Genomic DNA, 20,315 nt, shown 5'->3' with positions numbered 1-20,315 from the left:
GGATTATTTTCTTTTTAAGAGAAGTTTAAGAGAAAAATTACTTCAACCAAAAGTCATTGGAGATATGTGGAGACCTCTGTGTAGACTGAGTTTAAGAAATTTTAATGACATCATAATGTATACCAAGATAAATACCGATTTAAATATTCTAGGAATACTTGAACATTCAGGGATCAGGGATAGTTTGGTTCAGCCTTGACTAACACTCCCTCCCGAGAATCGCTATTCATCTAACCCTTTCAATGAATGAACCAATGAAGAAATGATGCACATAATGTCCAAATTAGTGAACTGATAATGGCCTCACCTAGTTCTAGACAAATCACCACCAGACACGAAAAGGCTTAGACACCACAAGAACACTCACCATTTACTTTGAACAGCTTACTAATTTTTAGTCTTTTTGGGAATGTATTAGCTTTTTTATGTGATTTAGAAATTTGTTTTGGTCTAATTTGATATTTACCAAGTCAATTTTGTTTCCAAAAGAAAGGAGTAAGAGGTTGCCCAAAAAGAGAAAAAAAAAGGACTGGTAAAGATCTCAAATTCTAATGACTGAACAATTTCAAAATTACAGTCAATTTCAGAAGCCATAAAGTATATACACACACACACACACACACACACACATATTCTCTTCAGTCACTCAGAAATATGACAACTGCATCTGTTTTTTCTGCTTCTTTCACTTTGGCTATTTTCTGAGATTTTTGTTGCATTTAAATAATGTATTATTAATCCAACTGTTGAGGTCAGTGGTTAATGACATACAATCTGATGAGTCGCAAAATATTTTCCCCAACTGCATGAAACCTAGAAAAGGGGCATAGTTGATCTGCTGGCTTGATTTCTCTGACTATGTATTTCCCCATCTATTATTAATCTATTATATTAATATGTGTAAAAGCCTGCACCGAGGGGTTTTGAGAAGCATAATGCCAGAATAGTCTATTGTTGAGGTCCTGAGTGAAGTGTATTTAAAGCTTTATCATCTCAGGGGATTGAAGTGTCCTGGCTAAGCTCAATTAGATAAGGCTTTATTGATAAAAACACCACACTTTACCTGCAAGTGTATTTAAAACCTCTTGCTTTGTTAGTAAGCATTTACTGACTTAATGAGGCCAAAATACTTAGAGTGGATCATGTTTGCTGTGGGCACTCAAGGCCAGACAGCAAGAGGCTAAAGATAATAAAATACTTTTGAACAAAAAAGCAAAAGCAGCAATTTGAAACATTATTTCCTTAGAGCAACTCTATATAATAAGTGAAAGACACATTCACTTTTTATTAATAATTTTTTGATCAAGCAAAGCGCATGTACCTCGAGCTGACACGTCTGTAGTTTTCAAGACTCTGCAATGAACCTCAGTGCCAGGTTCCAGAGGACACTGGGTCAGGTTGGACAAAGGAACAAATTTGGAGCCAAGTGCTATTGCGGGTCAATCTGCTGTAGCATGACTCTTGTTGGACATTAGATTAGCATGGAGCAATATGTTTACATGGGTATTAATCATTTTAAATAAGACACATTTTCCAGAAAGCTCCAGTACTATTACTAATTACTGAACATTCAATTTATATTCCTGGTTATATGCTACAAAACATCCAAATTAACTATCCTCTGTCAGTTTCCCACTGGAATATTTTAAACGTATACTCTCAGAAAACAACCAAGTTATCTATTTTCTTTTGTAAACACAAGAAGGGAAACAATTAAAAGCTACACAACTGAAACATCTGAGCGTATGAACTGTCACAAAAGCTGCAAAAAATGTAAGTTAACATCACAGCATTATTAATTCTAAGGCACGTCAAGGGCATTTCTGTCTTTTCTTTTGGCTGGTATTATGTAGAGTAAATGGCCAACAATTCAGAATCAGAATACTTTATTGATTCCCCCAGGGGGAAATTGCTTTTCATTGAAAGCAGCTCCTGCTACAGAGTCAAGTGGGCAAAAATCAAAATTGAACACTATATAAAAATAAAAAATAATATAATTTGTTCTAGCATGTGTATTTTAGAGGGACTATTTATCAATAATAACAGTACCAGTAGGAGCTAGCGGAAGATAACTAAAGTCCCTCCTGAAACCCATTATAAATCCTGCTTTTGACCCAACTTGTATAAACAAGTTAGTTAATGCTTATAGATAAGAATTTCTTCCTGGTTTTCTGGCTCCAAAATAGCAGTTTGGGGTATTTTCCACTGTAATGAGCCATTAGGACAAATGTGTGAAACATTACTGGTGTATGATTAAACTGCAGGCTAATATCTTCCCTCTTTATAGCCCTTTTTATTTTTTCAGAGAAAAACTAATTTATAGGGACTCTTTTTGAGATAAACATTAGAACATGGAAGAGCTAATCATGCAATAATGCAATATTAAGCTCTTCTTAAATTTGCCTTGTTGTTTTTTCCTCTAATACATAAGATAACCGACTGATGCATTAAGCAAGCTGCACAAACTAAGACCACAAAAATAAAATACGGTCTCAAAACACAGGCAGATAAGATAGTTGAGATAGTAATTTATAACAGATTTTCTTGTATTAAATTAATTAGATTTAAATGAAGATTGAAAATATATTTGGTATACTTTAGCATATGACTGTAGGTGGTCAGTGAATTTAGCATACAATAAGTATACAGCTTTATTGAAGATTTTTGCAACATGCAAGAAAAGATAATTCTAAAATCTGACAATGGTACTTAAGTCACAGCCAGGATTGAAATTAGATTTAGGGATCCAGTAGCTCTAGAGAGTCCTTAGAGCAGAAACTGTCTTACAAATTTTAAAGAAAATCTTTGAAAATTAACAGAAGATTTCCACTTCTAATTGGCTGCTATTAAGTAATAATAATGGTCATACGCCAAACCTTTTTGAATAAATCCATAGGTATACTTATTGGATGCTTAGAAAAAAATCATTTGAAAGAACCCTCCATTGAAAAAAGCTGATGAAATAGACTGAATTAATAAGTATGAAGTTACCAAATATTAAGAAATTTAAAATACGCCCCTTTTTTTCTACCATGAATTCCTGATGCAAAAATCTCCCCGTGTGTGTCAAGCATGTGTGGAAAAGCCCTGAGTGGGATGGCCGAGAGGGAGACAACAGTCAAAAGCTACCACCACTGACTCAGGTTTTCTCTCCTGGCAACATTCTGAGACAAGTAGCTCGTCAATACTAGACCTGTCTGCTCTCTATTGTTCAAAGACAGCTGGAACCAGGCACTGATATGTGGAGCTGCCAGAGTGACTTCTGTGAGCAGGCAATTAACAACTCCAGTTTTCTATTGGTTCAGGATTGCTGGGTGTTCCACTGGCTGGCCATGGGCCTGCGGAGGAGCTCCTCCACATGTCGAGCCACATCCATGGTGTCCTCAAGGTCAAAGTCTGCCTCTGCATCTAACATGGCATCGCTCCTGAAAGGAAAAATTTCACAATAGATGTTTATGGGAGCACTCATCATGAAAAGAAAGAAATAAGAGTCCCAGTAGTTCTGTGTTTAATGGTTTATTTCAGAACTTATTTAGTGTATCCAAATTAGCCTTTCTCCAAATAACTTAATGGGTTCATGTGAAGGTACCTCATCCCCAGAATGTCCTTCCTTGTGATTGCAATTTATAGACCACTGTCTGCTCAGGACATTATTCAATCACTTGACAGATTGTGCACCAGTAAAATAAACTGTATGGATCAATAGCAGATAAATAGGAAAAATAAGAAAAAAGTCAATAAATGAAAGAGATATACAGTAAATCATATCCATCCAAAAACAGGTTGACAGTAAAAGGCAGTGGTGATTTTTTGCCAGCTTTGTCATTCATATTAGATGAAATGCATTGGAACGGCAAGTTAACTGCCATTGCTGTGGGAGTGTTTTGCAACGACACAAATGACAAGTGATAATATCCAGCAGCAGAAATCAATAATTGAGTTTTGCAACATATTTTAATACTGTATCAAATAAGGTTAGTGGAGTCAGACATACAAAGATTTCTCTCTCTCTCTCTCATCTTTTTTTTTTTTTTTTAAATCTTGGTTTCAGTTGTGAAAATAAACTATGCATGCTCACATAGATGGGTAGGCACCAAAGTTTGGATGGCCTACTGAAGGAGAGGCCGTCTGGTCCATAAAAGTGGGAGTGGCTCCACTTGGTTCATGGTTTGGTGTGGTGAATCTTACATGGAAAAGAGGAAAAGAGACATACATTACTTTACATTAGACAACATGTTATTTATGCAATTGTTGCAGCTTTAGAACCAAAATACTTCTTTTGAGAGCATTTTTAGTTTATGGACTTACCATAAACTAAAAATGTAAATAAGTGGGTGGCAGCCTGTTACACTTGTGACTTTAAGTCTCTAAGACATTCCTCCACCAAAATACAATATATCCTGAATTGTTTAAAACCAGTAGTTGAATTTTTATCGTTGTGCTGTCTATATAATTGTTTCTTTTTCTTGAATTTGGATTTAATGACAGGCCTACCAAATCACCAATAAAGAAATCTGGCTGGTCTTTAAAACAAAATCAACAGATTCTCATATGGAAGCTCCAACTGCCGTAATTTATGTCTGATTTAATGTAATTACACCAAGGAAAATCTGCCTGCTAACTTCAAATGACATCCCTGTGCACTGTACTTATAGCAAGGCACGTTTGGAACTTAGACTTCTATAGGAATGGATCTGATCCAAGTCGATGAACATCAAGAGTGTGAACAAGAATGTTAAAGATCAGTGGACTATTGAAAGGTTTGCCACAATTTTCCAATCTTTTATTTGTTTTTCCTCGGAAAAGGTTTATATCGATAAGATGACTAGGATCTCAGGGTTCCCACAAGGGAAATATGATTACCAACTGAAACACAAGACGGTAAGCTTTTTACACTGTAAAAACCACACACACACTAGATTACAATTGCATACAGCAACAATATTTGAGGAAAGTGTCAATCCAATGAAATATCTAACTGAATTATAGTGAAACATCAATGGTATAGGGTTGTTAGAAGTAAGAGACAGAAACTTACTCTGGCACTACTTGCTTGATCTGCGGTTTAACATATCCATCCACTGCTTTTGCTGGAAGGAGGTACAAACATCCTCAAAGCATTTCATCTTAGGCTTGACAATTATTTCAGTAAACAAAACACAGAACATCAAGAGAACAATTTGATGAGGCCAGAATACATACAGAGTGGTGGGGTATAGTACTTGGCAAAGACATCATCTTTGGGTCGGTCTGGATATAGGAAGAGGAGGTGGTTCAGGTCACTGATCCGGTCAGCCAAAGAGCGAATGGAAAAATCTTTGGTTGTATAAGGCAGCAGATTCCATACAAGCCGTTCACCTACACAGACAAGAACAATTGATGACTGATGTTTCCAATGAATTGTGTTGAGTTGATTGTCTCTTTTTTTTCAGAGGTAATGAGGGACTAGGTTTTTGTTTTGGTCTAGGCCAGTGTTGCAAAGCCTGCTGAGCTGGTATTAGCTAGTGCTGCAAGAATACTGCGGAGAACTGAACAAGAGATATATTTTTCAAACTAAAATAATTTCTAAATGAGAGGTCCTTGAACCGAGGCACGTAAAAATTAGAAAACAGACATATCCATTGACTGGGACTGAACACATAATTATTTGTTTCATGTTTTTTGTGCATGAGAACAGAATTAATGGCACAGTCAGGGAGAATCACCTTTGGCGGAAGAAGAAAAATAAATAAATAAATGTTGCATTACAGCAATTGTGCTCTGTATATGTTTTCAGCTGTGTGTTAATTGCATGAAATGGAATCTAGCTGCCAAAAAAATAGGTACCTGGTTGTTTGGGGTTCTCAGCTACCCAGGCAATGGTGATGCCTCCAATCTCAGAATCACTGAATCGCAGCAGGAAGGTACCATTGGGTTTTGACATCAGCATGTCCTGTGCCTGTTGCTTGTTAACAAAGCCCAGGATGGCACTGCACCAACACAAACAAACACTTACTAGATGATAATTGGTCTATATAATCCATGAAAAAGAGGAACACTACAAAGCATTTTTTTCAAAAACAGTTCTATCGAATGACTTCGGTAAAATTTGGCATTTGTGGAAACATTTTACTATTCCTTATCTTATGTTACCTTTGTCATTAATTGCTTTCATTACAAGTCAACATGATACAAATTTCATGAAAAACAACAACATAAGATATGAACAATTACCCATCATTCCAGTGGGGTTTGAGGTGTTTCTTCATAAGCTCCACCACTCCATCCAGCCACTGCCAGAAGGTGAAGCTGCGTCCAGGTAAGTTTTCCTGCATAATTTTGGCATTACTGTCAGCAAATGACAGCTACATTAATTTGCCTGGCCAGAAATAAGATTCCATCTTCATCCCTGTATTATCCTTCTTGGACACAGGCCTTTGCTTTTTACATAGTTTTTTGTCTACAGATTTGAAGGTCTTTGATGGAATAGATACCAATACTTTGCTTGTGGCTGTTATCAAGAGTTAAATTACAGCCCTGGAGCACTTCCAAGTGGATCACTGGAGGATCACAATTGGCCCAATGCGGAAGTTCAAGATGTTACTAGATTCATTCACAATGCTTTCAGATTGCAATCCCTAATTTTCAGCATTGCACCTTGTTATAATTGCTGATTTTGTTTCAAACATATCTGTATATAAACCTCTAACCACATAAACATTAAGAAGTAAATTAGTTATTTGTGTCTGGATTTCTTACACGGTGGCTCAGTATTTCATTCACAATACTGTGTATCATTTGCTTTTGCTTCCACTAGTCTGCCAAAAAACTATAAAACTGTACAAATGAAATCAACAAGTCCAGGATATGGATGTTATGTATTTACATACTAAGGAGTCAGGGTTCCAAGAGGTTGTGTAGAAACATGGCCAACTGTTTCAGCTATGTACTACGTCAGTATATATCAGGGCAAATGGAATGCATTTGGAGGACAAATCTTTTTTTGACAAAATGTTAGAGCTATATGAGTGATATGTCCTCACCCGGTTGAACTGAGCCCATGATATGGTCATGTTGCGGTAGTCCTCAGGGTTGTTGCTGCTGCTTGTAAATGCTTTCTGTGCCAGAAAGACCAAGTTGTCCTCTGACAGGCCACGCCCACTGTGCATCTCAGCCTTGTACTTCATGTCAAGGGCCTCACACAGTTGTGACCACAGAACGCGGTCTGGCACGATGAATGGTACCCTGCCCTGATGCAACCAGGAATAGGGTGGAAGCGCTTCAATTATTGCCATGTGGTTGTTGAACTTTCCATGTTTGACAGAATCACTGAATTCATTAGACCAAGTGTACTTAACATAGACAAACAAAGAAAAGGCTCTCTAGCAAGAGCTCACCGGCTCAGCAAAGGCGTTGTCCCACAGGACTGTTGCTGTGGCATTATTGTCCTGGCTGCCATGAACAATGACAACTACAGGCAGCGATAATGTCTGCATGTTGAAGTCAAACAAGAAGGACAACACATTAACACTTAATGATGGGATGAGAGATTAAGGAATCCATACATGCTTAACACATCAGAATATGAGGTTTAGACAATACTGCAAACTTGGGTTGAACTTGAACTGCCAATGAGTAATTTCATATCTACTTACTTTGACATGGAAGACCAACTCATTGCCTCCAACGCTGAATTGTGATTCAAAGAGAACCGTGAACTTCTCCTCTGTCACTGACTCTGCACCTCTGCGGTCTGAACGTTTGATGCGCTTCAGTGACTTGAAAAAACAAACAGAAGTACCAAGAGTGGAGATGAAAACATTTGATTCATGTTAAAGAAGAATTTTTTTAATCTGAAAATGCGGTGTCTTTTTTGTAGCCTTTTCTTAAATGTATGTTTTCTATTGGTACTGAAACTAAGAAATCAAGATCCAGCTTTGGGGGTGATACCAAATCCGTTAATCAATCAAGGTAGTTTTCAATATGCTCAACACCCTTAAGTGCAATAAGACTGGGATGATCTTTACATTGGGGAGACAAAACTACTGCACAAACAGATGGCGCAACACATAAGGATGGCCGCCTTTTCAGGATAGGATTATGTTCTAATTACAGGTTAAGGAGAAAGGCCACTATTTTGAAGACAGCAGCCTCCAAGTTGTACAGAACCTCATTCAACAGAGGAAGTGGCCTTTGACACATCCTTTCACCTATATGGAATGCCACACTGAGGTCCGACCCCAGCCAGATCAACATACACACACCGACAAATCCGTCTGAACACTACAACTCATTAGAAGAGGTCAACAACCCAAACCAGCCCCAAGCAACTCCCACCTGAGCCTCAGCCCAGGTGACGTAGTGGACTTGTTTGCAGTTTGCACTTGTTTTGCACAGTCAACAAATTTGCCTCATAATTACCTAACTTCAACTCAGTTGAGTCCCCAAACCAACAGACACATAATGACGCACATCAGCATAGTAACCCCCTTCAACCCAGCTCCTGCACAGCTCACTCATTAAGATAAAAAAAAACCTTCAACCTAGACCACTGCCAAGCCCAAATCCTGAAACCGGAAGTTACATGCTAGACACTCATGATAGTTTGTTGGAACTGAAGAAGCCCCTCTGATGAGAGGTGATACGTCATCACCATTTTCATCAGAATGATTGACCATGACCTGGATGACTGAGAACCTTTACAAATGTCTACACCATGGCATTTTTACATGATTTTTCAGGTATGGCATCCTCCCATGCTGACCTCAAACAAACTTGTGCTCAACCAGAGCAGTAAATCTACCAGGAAAAGAGCCACGCTGTGGACTGGACGTCAAAAGGAACAGTAACATAAAACAATTCACCCAGAGGTAAGCATTTGTCCCAAAACCACCACACTTATGGATGGAGATCATTATTTCATGTGGTTAAAGTAGTCCTGTAATTTACCATGTTTCTGAAATGCGCACTGAGGGTTCCAGTGGCCTGATGGTACTCCATCACACAGTTGTTGTTGAGTATTTCACCGCTGCTTTCACTACCAACACAAAAAAGTACCTCAGTTTGTGAAGCTGGAAATACATTTGATCTGAAGAAAAACACCGGAAACATTTTGTCCACATGGTCATAGCTGTCCTCAAGTATGGTGGTTACACTTTATCATGTCATCATCTCCTACAGATTGATTGGTTGTTTAACACCCACCTATGTGTGCTCTCATTCTTCAGCAGTGCTTTGGCCTGCTGCTCACTAACAATGACAGCTTTGACCTGAGGTGGATTCATGTGGACATTGAGCTTCCCTCCCACAAGGAGGCGTACTGTGGCTGCAAACTTGGTCTGTGTCCGTAACACCTGTGGTGGCTGTTTTTCAATAATAAAGGTGCTGAGAAGAAAAGAAGGTAAGGATACAAAGAGGGAAGACCTTTATTGTCACATTCAGTTATATATAGAGCAAAACAAATTTGAATTACCCCATCATGGATGGACTAATAGCAAAAGGCGGCTAGTGAACGGCAAAAGGGGAGGTGTTCAGTGTCTTGTTCAACAACACTTTGATAGGCTAAGAGGAACCTGGAATTGAATCAGGACTGTTCAGTTCAAAGGATAAATGATTTACTCCCCTGCGCCACGCCACTGAGTCGAAAGCAGTACCACTTCCATACAAAGATAAACAAAATTAGGGGAAAAAAACTATGCACCTCCATTGTTTGACAAATGGCCCAAAACAAAATACTAGAGTGATACCAAAATATTCCAAAATGGTAAATTACCTAATGGTGAATGGCTACTGGTAATCTCAGGAAAATATAGGGCATTTGTGTATCAAGAAGTGTATCAAGACTTCCCATGGTCTTGCACTAGCTTTGTTGACTTTCGGCAAACTGAATTATTGCTTTGATCTAATCATTGAATGTGAATATAGATGATTCAAGTAACCGAGAATTGCTGCATTGGAGCCTCCAGGGTTTAAGCCTTGCAGGGCACCCAGGTTGAATGAGCACTGAGGACATCTAGCACTTAGGGGTGGAGTGGTGCAGGAGTTAGAGCAGTTTTCTTTGGAACCAAACATTCCTGGTTCGATTCCCAGCTCCTTTTAGTGTGATGTTGAGCAATACACTGGTCCAGTGGTGGATGGCAGCCTACTCCTCATGGTTCACCCATAATGGGTTAATGGCAGAGAACGAATTTCACCATGAGAAATTATTCAAGATTAATTATTGTTACATCATTAGGCATTGGGCTTCAATACAGCAACCTTGGCTCACCTGGTCACCAGGGCAGAGATAATGTCTGTGATGTCAGCATTGAGCTTGCTTAGCAGTTCTTCCATGGACCCTGGCAGAGGAAGTTGTTGAGTTAAATGTTCACAGCGTCGGATTTGCTGCCGATTCTGCCAGATCAAATCTGCCAATTTCTCACACCTAGGAGACAATGGGAGGAATTATAAGGACATAGTGTATCCATCCATCTTCCCCCGCTTATTCAAAGTTGGGTCGCAAGGGCAGCAGCCAGAGCAGTGAGGCCCAGACCTCCCTCTCCCCTGCAATGGTCCAGAGCCTCTAGGGGGACCCAAGGCGTTCCCAGGCCATCCTGGAGACATAGTCTCTCAGGTGTGTCCTGGGTCTTCCCCACGGTGTCCACCCAGATGGACACGCCCCGAGTACCTCCCCCGGGAGGCATCCTGACCAGATGCCTAAGCCACCTCATCTGACTCCTCCATATGCAGAGGAGTCAGATGAGGACGATGAGAACTTCTCACCCTATCTCAAAGAGAGAGTCTGGCCACCCTGCGGAGGAAAGTCATTTTGGCCACTTATGTCCTCAATCTCATTCTTTCATTCACTACCCACAGCTTGTGACCTTAGGTGAGGGAGGAAACGTAGATTGACTTGTAAATTGTGAGCTTCGCCTTTTGGCTCAGCTGTCTCTTCACAACAGAACGGAACAGAATCCGCATCGCTGCAGACGCCACGCCAATCCGCCTTTCTATCTCCCACTCCATACTTCCCTCACTTGAGAACAAGACCCCGAGAAACTTGAACTTTACATGGTGCAGGACCTTCCCTGACCCGGAGAGGGCATTCCACCCATTTCCAGTTGAGCACCATGGTCTTGGATTTGGAGGTGCTGATCCTCATCCTGGCAGCTTCACACTCAGCTGCGAATCATTCCAGTGAGAGCTGTAGATCATGGCCTGATGAAGCCAACAGAGCCACATCATCTGCAATAAGAAGAGACTCGATCCTGCAGCCACCAAACTGGACCCCCTCGACACCCTGGATGCGCCTATTCTGTCCATAAAAGTTATGAACAGAAACAGTGACAAAGAGCAGCCCTGGCAGAGTCCAATATTCACCGGAAACGGGTCTGACTTAAAACCGGCAATGCAGACCAAGCTCTGACATGATCATACAGGGACTGAACAGCCCGTATGATGGAGTTCAGTACCCCATACTCCTGGAGCACACCCCACAGGATTGCCCATGGGACATGGGCGAATGCCTTCTTCAGATCCACAAAATACAAGTGTGAGGAGTGTGATCCCCCTGTAGTCGGAGGACACTCTCCCTTCCCCCTTTTTAAAAAGGGGATCACCAACCCAGTCTGCCAGTCCAATGACGCTGTCCCCGACATCCGCCCAATGTGGTAGAGGTGTCAGCCTGGAAAGCTTCCAGAACCTTGAGGAACACAGGGCGGACCTCGTCCACCCCTGGGTCCCCACTACTGAAGAGCTTTTTGACTGCAACTTCAGCCCCGGAAATAAGTGTGTCCGCCCCAGAGTTCCCCAGCTCTGCTTCCTCATTGGAAGGCGTTTCAATGGGGTTGAGGAGGTCTTGGAAGTATATCTGCCACCGATCTACATCTTGAGTTGAGGTCAGCAGTATCCCGCTCTCAGTGTACACATTGTTGACTAGCACTGCTTCCTCCTCCTGAGCCGCCAGATGGTGGACCAGAATCTCCTCAACGCCCACCGGAAGTCATTCTCCATGGTCTTCCTTAATTCCTCCCACGCCAGAGTTTTTGCCTCAGAAACCACTGAAGCCGCACGGAGGCTACCCTCTCGTCCACTGGGTTGAACCCCAACCCGCAGCTACCGGGATGGGGGGCAATCAATATGCCCACCGCTGTCGGGCATTTCTTACCGGGGCCAACTCCGGAATTAAAAAAAAAAAAAAACAAAAGAGTCAAGCCCGTCTCGAGAGGCCTGGGGCCCACCCACATGAAGGGCCATGTGGGTGGTGGAAGCCAGGGGAAGAGACTGTGCCTGGCTGCGCCCCATGGGTGAAGGCCTGGCCACCAGGCACTCACCACCAGGCCTTGCCCCTGGCTCCAGGGAGGGGCCCCTGTGACCCGCGTCCAATGGAAAACCAGGTCCAATGATTATCGTCTTCATGGGGGTCTTATGAGTCACACTTTGTCTAGTCCCTCATCTGGGACCTATTTGCCTTGGGTGACCCTTCCAGGGGCATAAAGCCCCTGGATCCTGGATCACTGGATCCCAGGATCACTGGAATGTGCAAACCCCTCCACCACGGTAAGGTGGCAGCTCACGGAGTTTTGTATCCATGGGTGTTATTCTGTGATGATATCTATTTCTTACTGTCTCATACATTCATTTGTTACAGGCAAGGAGATAGGGACTTTGACAAGATTTGTAATAATTTCTATACAGTTTCACTTTTTTTGTGCTCATTACTATGCAAAGAGTGTTTCCATATTGCATGCAAAGAATTAGACCTAATGGGGGGGTGGTCTCTGTTAATAATTCTAAAGAGAATGGTCTATACCTACTCTACATACCTTTATTAAATTGTGCTGCACTTAACAATGACTATCATATTAAACTGTTGTGAGACAATTCTGTTGTGATTGGGCATTATATACATGAAAACTGACTTGACTAAATACAAATTTCATAAGCACACATAGTGGGTACCATGACTGCAGGACGTCCAGACCCCCCTCATGAGGACCCCCATTGCCAGCCAACTGTTGCCTCCTCTTCCACTGGATGAGCTCCTCATCAAGGATCAGGGTCTGTTGCTTCCTCAGCAAGGCTAGGGTTTTTTGGTGTTGTTCTGACAGATCCTAAAAAGACATTGAAAGATATGCTGACAAACAGTCTGGATATCAACATAGCCTCCAGGGAAGAACAGCGGTAAGAAGTACAAAACTAGTGATGTGATGGTTACAAGCATAACGCAAGAATGCCACATTATTGCTTGGTGTATTTTGTTTGGTTGAGGTTCACTTTGAAATTGAAATTTTTTGAGATAAACTATACTGTTTTTACAAAAGAAGAAAATACAAATCCAATCACTTTTTGATCCATTCTTTGCAAAAAAATCCATTCTTTGGAAATGTGTAAATTTGTCTTTGCAAATTTACTACTTGACTGTTTGCAGGGGAGATGCAATGATAAATTAGCTTTTATTGTGAAATCACATTGACAAAGAGTAAGAAAGACAGTCCAGAAAAAAATTCTCAGTCATCCAGGTCATGGTCAAGTCTTGTCAAAATCTTCTTCTTGTAGCAACTGGACTTGATATTCTTTGCTTGAAAATTTTTCACCTCTCGTCTCAAAGGCTTCTCTAGCTCGAATGGACATCCGAAAAAAAAGCTTGTTCCTTATTCTTGACTAAATCTTCTCTTAGCAAGTGGACTTGATTCTCTTCCCTTGACAACATTTCACCTCTCATCCAAGTGGGGGGTTTCCATATGTAGCCATCAGGGTTGGGGAGTGGTTGAAGTTACGATGGCTTTTTAAGCAAATGAGTGAGTTGTTGTGTAGCAACTTGGTCGAAGGGGGTCGATGTGCTAATGGGGGTGTCATTAGGTGGGATCAAAGGTACACCTTCAGAGGACATATCTAAATTAAAATTTGAAAAGGTGTCACCAAAAGTCTCAGAATGTGAAACAATGTGGAAACACCCCTTGGATCACGTGGACTGATGCTCAGGTGATAGTTACCTGGTTCTGGTTCGACTGGATCTTTCCATGTGGTTTTGAGGGTACAGATAGGTCCATTATGTCTAAGTATTGGATGGATTCCAAAACAGCATTATAAGTAGGCAAAAATGTTGTGTCTCAGTTTTTCAGTTTTGACAAAGATAGCTTCTTTCACTCCTCTCTCAAATCTTCTCTGGCCGAAATTGGGGACTGTCTTCGAAGGAGTGGCCTTTGTCCTTCAGGTGTGGATGAACTGCAGAGTTTAGCATCACAATTGTGATCACAATCACAATTTTTTTGTCTCCACAATATAGATGTTGATTTGCACTCTGAGAATTCTGGCTACAACTTCTCAAATTATGATCGAGAGATGTCTCAAGAAGATATACCTTGGTTCCTACCTTACCACACTTCCATTACAACAACTCCACCATTTGCATAACAAGCCATCACAACTGAGCCCCACACCCAACCCTGGTGTTTATATTCAGAAATGCCCCACATTTTCAAACTGAAGAAACCTTTCAGAAGACATATGAAACATCCAAGGGAACAAATCAAGTCCGGTTGCTGAGAGAAAAAGATTTTGGTAATCATAAGGAACAACCATTTTCAAATGTTTGTAAATTCAAAGTTGACCTCTGTACTATGTAAGTTTTATTCAAAGTGTGATCACTTTGGTAAAGGAATTTAACTACTTATCATCTTTAAGATATATTAAGTACTCCTGTTGGGCATCAGAGATTAAATTTCTCCAAACACATACTGGTAGCACAACAGCCATGCAATTGTCAGGATTTTGTATTGTCTTTCCATATCAACCCAATATTATCATCACCCTCTTCATACAAGCCTGTATTTCTGTAGTGTAGTGGCTTCCCTGGTTAGCCAGGCCTCCACAGTGGCCCTCTTGCTCTGCAGAGTGGTTTCTCGCTGGGTACGCTCAGTTGGGGGCAGGGAGGCCAGATTGCTCAGCTGGGCTAATAAAGGAAGAAATTATGGTGACACCATATTTGCTAGTCTCTGACTGTAGTTCCTTTACCTACACTTAATTGCTGCAACAAATGTGGCTATTTAGGAGTTAAAAAAATCTTGAATTAAATCTTGACTCAAATTTTACCTTTTTGTACAAAGATAACAACAATATAAGAAATTGTTGGATAGTTTTGACAACTACAAAACTTAATATTTTAGGCAATATTTTAAGCCTGTTTAACCTCCGTTGTGCTCAGATTTCTCAGCCAAAGTCAGGCTATAATAAAGTCCACCAGACAATTAGTGAGTAATGAGAAGTGAGACAAAGCTATCTTCTGATTTAATGCAAACACATCTGCATGATTGTGATCCTCACCCTGGATGCGCAGGTTCTCCTGGTACTGGATGATGAAGTACTCCTGGCTGTGCTGCAACTTCCTTAGCTCATTCTCTGTCTCCTGGGTGGCCAGACGTAGTTCCTCAAAGGTCTGGTTGATTTGTTGGTGGCGCTGGGACAGAGTATCCATGGCCTGTCCACTGCCACAACTGGCCTACATATAAAGACAACCATCTCAAGATTTTTGTTTTTTTGTTTCAGCTCACTTCTATCAATCTCATGGCACATCTAAGGTACGTTACTTAGCATTCTTTAATTGATAGCGCTTTCCCCTTTCCCCCTTCCCCCTTACATTTGAAGCTTCATGAACCAGCCTCTGCTCGGAGCGCAGGATGTGTTTAATGCAGCGCACCAATTCCAAGGGACAACGGTCATAAGTGCTCTGCAAAGATATAACACATGCACGGACGCACGCACACACACGCACGCACACGTACGCGTGCACTCAAAATGAAGCTCTGTGGTACTACAGCTATAAATCATACATCTCCAGGTGTTGCAATTGCTTCCTTGGCTCCAGCAAAAGCATGGAATTATCATATGCTATGTGGGAGGATTACAATTCAGGAAAGAGACACCATTGTCAAAAGTTAAAACACACTATGTCCAACAATATGACCATGATTTTGCAGTACAGGTTTCAACTTTTACCTATACAATCAGTTCATCCTTATGTCCAAGCGTGAACTTGCAATGTATCGGCGCCCATAACAGAGAAAGATGTCACAAGACCCAGGTTACCTTGAGCTGGTTTGCATAGTGGCCCAGCTTGATCTTGAGGAGAAAGCCATCTTCCCCACCCTGAAGTTGGGCTTTTCTCTGCAGTTCAGAAACCAGGTTGTCCAACAGACGCTTAGCTTTGGCTTCCTCTGCTGGATTATCCAGCTCCACTGAATCCCTAATAACCAGCAGTTATTCATTACAGGAATGAATTTCTCTTTCTCCAGAGAGAGAGAGGCAATGACAAGTAAACATTTGTTACACAAGTACTCCATAACAGCCAGTTTCTCAAAGTAATCCAGACTTTGTTTCAAACCGGGTCTTAAATTTGCAGCAAATGGTTTCTCATTTAACTGCTGAAAACAACTTCTGTAACTCTCTTGTCGGTAAAAGGGGAAAGTCTCCCTTTAGCAGCTCCCAGCAAAAACATTAAGGTGGACAAAAGGCTTTATAAAGTATAAATTGAACTATTGTTAATATTATTTCTATTATTTTATTCATTAATTTTGGGTGAGCCGTATTGTAGGACACTCAACACCAACAAGGTGTTCCTAAACTAAATACATTTACATTTTTTACCCTAAGTATTTTATAACGACTTTCTATATTCATATATTATTTTATCTAAATGTTAATAATAGTCCTATGGTTACGTTAAATGCCACTGAATATAGTTTTGAACTATCAACTGTAACTCCAGAATTATATAATAAATTATACTTTTATTGTCACATTCAGTTATACATAAAGCACAACATCAGTAGAATTTGACCACTGCATTTATCCCATCATGGATGAACCATAAGTAGAAAGCAGCTACTGAACGGAGCCAGGGCAGCAGTTATGGGTTCAGTGTCTTGCTCAAAAACACTTCAACAGGCTAGGAAGAGGACAACCACACTAACCCCTGAGCTATGTAGTATGTAACTGTCAACTATCCTAAATACTAATTGTATGGCATGTGCCCAGTTCAATCCTTGAACAAAGGGAAATATTTGGAAATTATACTTGGTAATTTGTTGACTTTGTTCCTTTGTTATACTGGACACTGGTCGACAATTTTATATAATTGGCAAATATGAAAGACCGTGATTAAATTTTCAGATTAGATTCATTTTTAATCAGCATAGTGCTACTTGTTGGTATACAAGCAGGTAGTTCTAGGTTTGATTACTTTTAAATATAACTCCAAAGGCATCATATTTACTGTAACAAAAAATTCTTACCAAATCCTCAACAATATTAGGCCATGGATGTAAGCAAATTGACGAAAACAGGTGTTTCATTCCTGATACAATAAATTCTTAATTCTTACAGAGTAATTGTAAGGAACTGAAAAGCAATAAAATGTGTTCTTAAAACATTTCCCCTTTTACATTGCTCTATCACAAAGTTAGTGCAGAGGTGACAAGTTGTTGCTGCCAGTAGAACTTCTGAAAATATGATATCCACGTCTCTTTTGTTATCATGATGCTTTATTCTGCTGTTCAAGTGATTGCTTAATATAGTCTGTGGATTAGTTATTGTTTTTGCACATGGTTCAATAGCAATTTTTATTCTTAATGTGGTCACATGTGTTTGATTTTCTTCTTGTCTGGTTCAAGTGAGACAGTAATTGCTTAAATAACTCAGTGCCACAGCCTCCATTGACATTAACCCTCAAAGTTTGGGAAAACAACAAAGGACCACAGACTATTTCATACCAGAGCTGGCTCTCAATCCACTGGGCCAAGTAGTGTCGCACCTCAATGGGAAAGTGCTGGCCATAGAGCGCCTGCATCTGATGCAGGGCTTCGCCCTGCAGCTGCTGAGCCTGAATCCACATTGCCATGGTGCTCCTGGAAAAGCCAGAGAACCTGAATAAAACAGGGTGCAAGAAATGAAAATAGAAAGGCAACCAAAGGCAACTAAAGTGAAACTTTACTGATAGGTAAGACAAAATTAAGATATGAAGAAGAAGAATATGAAACAATATGATTTTTGGATTGATGGCAAATACCTTACTCAGTTTTTAGCATTAATCAAACAACTCCTGGGAGAAAATAAACACCATACCACAATATTTATTCCCTGAAATGGGAGGTGTGTGGTGAGTTGATCTCTGCTTTTAACTATGAAAAAAAAAAAAATCTCACTGATTAACCATACGAATGCAATGCAATGCATAAATCACTGGTAATTATGTAAACCATCTACAAACAAAAGTGTTCCAGAAAGTACATTATTCATTCTGACAAGGCTACTCAAGTAGTTGTTTGGTTACATTTTAAATCTTTAAATTCAGTTAGTTGGGACCAGAAAATATCTGCAGATAATGTCATGAACATTTGTAACAAATTACACACATTTTTTTGACAAACTACCAGCAAATTAGCAACAAAGATCTGGAATATTTATAATAATGTATCGTTTATTTACAGGAAAGGAACGAAGATCTGTTAGGAATTATTTAAAGGTGATTTAAATTAATATGTAAGGATTATGTACTTGATAATAGTAGAATGTATGGAAAAAAAACTCAAAGATATTTAAAATAAAACTGGATTTACACTAGCTCTATGTACATATTCATGTTTGCATGTGTTTAGACTATCGGTTTTTAGGGCATGGGGGTTGGGGCTTATTTTAATATTTAGCTTGTTAATGTGTTGCAAACCTGACTTATATGCATACCATTTTAATCCTCCTTTCTTTTTCATCTTTGAAACAACAATATTGTTCCTCTCAATGCAGGGTATGCCAGGGTTATCATTTAAATACTTCAGGGTATGGTTTAAACACTTTAAAATAGCGCTGCCGGTGATACCCGACAATAGTCAATACACTGTGCCATTTCACATTCGTTAAATTAATGACGTGAGCGTCACTGGCTCTTTAAAGCAAATCATTTCTTTTCTGATGTCAAATTCAGGGAGATAAAATTTTTTGAACGAAAACTGCAAAGTACGGTAGTGAATTCCAGCAAAATACACAAGAGCAGCTAGTGGACGTATTTGACACCGCATTTTTGACAGGAATTACAAATATTGGGTAAAATATGAACGACAATAATGCATGAATTATAACTTTACCCGTTTGTTTTTGTGTTGCCTTCTCGGGATGCACAGGAACGCGTTCCACTTTAAGTTTTAGAGATAGCTTGACATTAGCGTGCTAACATATATTGAAATAGTCTAAGTCTACATATTGATAACCGGGATTTGTGTGCAAAAACATTTTAAACTAGCGTTCCTGTTTTTACGTTACGAATACGCGGGAGCGAAAGTTGCGAATTTAAGATACATTCAATCTACTTGTGGGTATACACAAAGTGAGACTGTTTAGCTAACCTGTGCTATCATTTTGCTAGCGGAGTCGAGCTCACTGATACGGTATGACAGCTATTTGCGAAAACCGTCACTTGCGCCACACCTCTTGTATAGTTACGTCTTTAACTTACCTTTTAAGAGGCTGCAGTCAACCTTACAGTAAAACCATAGGTAATCGTAGGACAAGGCATACATTTACGTTAACACAACTTTTAAGACTCAAACAAGTTGTTTGACGTAAGAGTTACATTGTTAACTTAAGCCCGTGAGTAAAGCATCTGCTGTTTACCAGTAGTGAATCCCAGCGCTGAAATTTAATAGCGACTTCCGATTATAGATTTCAAAACATAATGAACTATTTCTGTAATTTTGCCCTGGTCAGACTTTTGAGTATTTTTGCTGTCTTTCCGCATATACATACATATTCACATTATATAATTTCCTGTGATAGACGTTTGTGATATGTATAATTTATTTTCCTACATTCATTTTATGCATGATAGCAGCACATTTCCGGACTTATGCAAACTAACGTCCGCTAGCTTCCTGTAGTAGTACCAGCGTCCTTCTTCCGCTCGCAGCCCCTCCTCCATCCTCCAGGCCGCGCCCAGATGTGTCAAACTGAAACGTTGGTTTTGGTTTTCATTGGTGAGTGTGTTGCTCACATTAAATCATTAAATGCTGTGTAACAGATTATATGAAAAATTATGTTAAATGATATGTAAATAAATAAATAAATAATTTATTAGTGCAGTATGAGCCGAAGAGAAATGCAGCCTCAGGGCGGCACTGGCCCGTGCCTCTCCAAGCCTGCCTTGGGAGGGCACGGAGCAGTGTCTCCCTGTGCCGGTCCCAAGCCCGGATAAATGCAGAGGGTTGCGTCAGGAAGGGCATCCGGCGTAAAACTTTTGCCAAAACCAAATATGCGAGACAACCAAAACTATACCATACCGGAACGGTCGCGGACCGGGTTAACAATGACCG

The 20,315-nt window shown here is 40.2% G+C and overlaps 1 protein-coding gene across 5 annotated transcripts; it reads right to left on the bottom strand.

Moving 5' to 3' along the window:
* Positions 1–1,869: 1,869 nt before the first annotated feature.
* Positions 1,870–19,623, bottom strand: LOC147214639 (signal transducer and activator of transcription 5B-like). 5 transcript variants are annotated; one of them, XM_086140569.1, is made up of 20 exons: positions 19,463–19,623; positions 18,079–18,134; positions 17,727–17,861; positions 16,045–16,201; positions 15,596–15,685; positions 15,283–15,457; positions 14,781–14,911; positions 12,919–13,070; positions 10,247–10,402; positions 9,184–9,363; positions 8,929–9,016; positions 7,635–7,757; positions 7,377–7,469; positions 7,023–7,229; positions 6,214–6,308; positions 5,827–5,969; positions 5,203–5,358; positions 5,039–5,090; positions 4,079–4,183; positions 1,870–3,425 (listed from the first exon to the last, which is right to left on the bottom strand). In XM_086140569.1, the coding sequence occupies exons 3-20, from the start codon at positions 17,852–17,854 to the stop codon at positions 3,302–3,304; spliced, it is 2,355 nt and encodes a 784-aa protein (XP_085996695.1). In that variant the 5' UTR covers positions 17,855–17,861; positions 18,079–18,134; positions 19,463–19,623; the 3' UTR covers positions 1,870–3,301. The 5 variants fall into 5 exon arrangements, with proteins under 5 accessions (XP_085996695.1, XP_085996692.1, XP_085996693.1 ...); XM_086140566.1 differs by lacking the exon at positions 18,079–18,134 and having other exon boundaries at positions 17,727–17,879; XM_086140567.1 differs by lacking the exon at positions 18,079–18,134.
* Positions 19,624–20,315: the final 692 nt, after the last annotated feature.

Source organism: Fistularia commersonii, chromosome 33, assembly GCF_037954325.1.
Source record: "Fistularia commersonii isolate RoL2024-O1a breed Wild chromosome 33, RoL_Fcom_v1.0, whole genome shotgun sequence".
NCBI classification, from domain to species: domain Eukaryota; kingdom Metazoa; phylum Chordata; class Actinopteri; order Syngnathiformes; family Fistulariidae; genus Fistularia; species Fistularia commersonii.
Note: the sequence above shows the minus strand (reverse complement) of the source record. Positions and strands in the feature narration are given on the sequence as shown.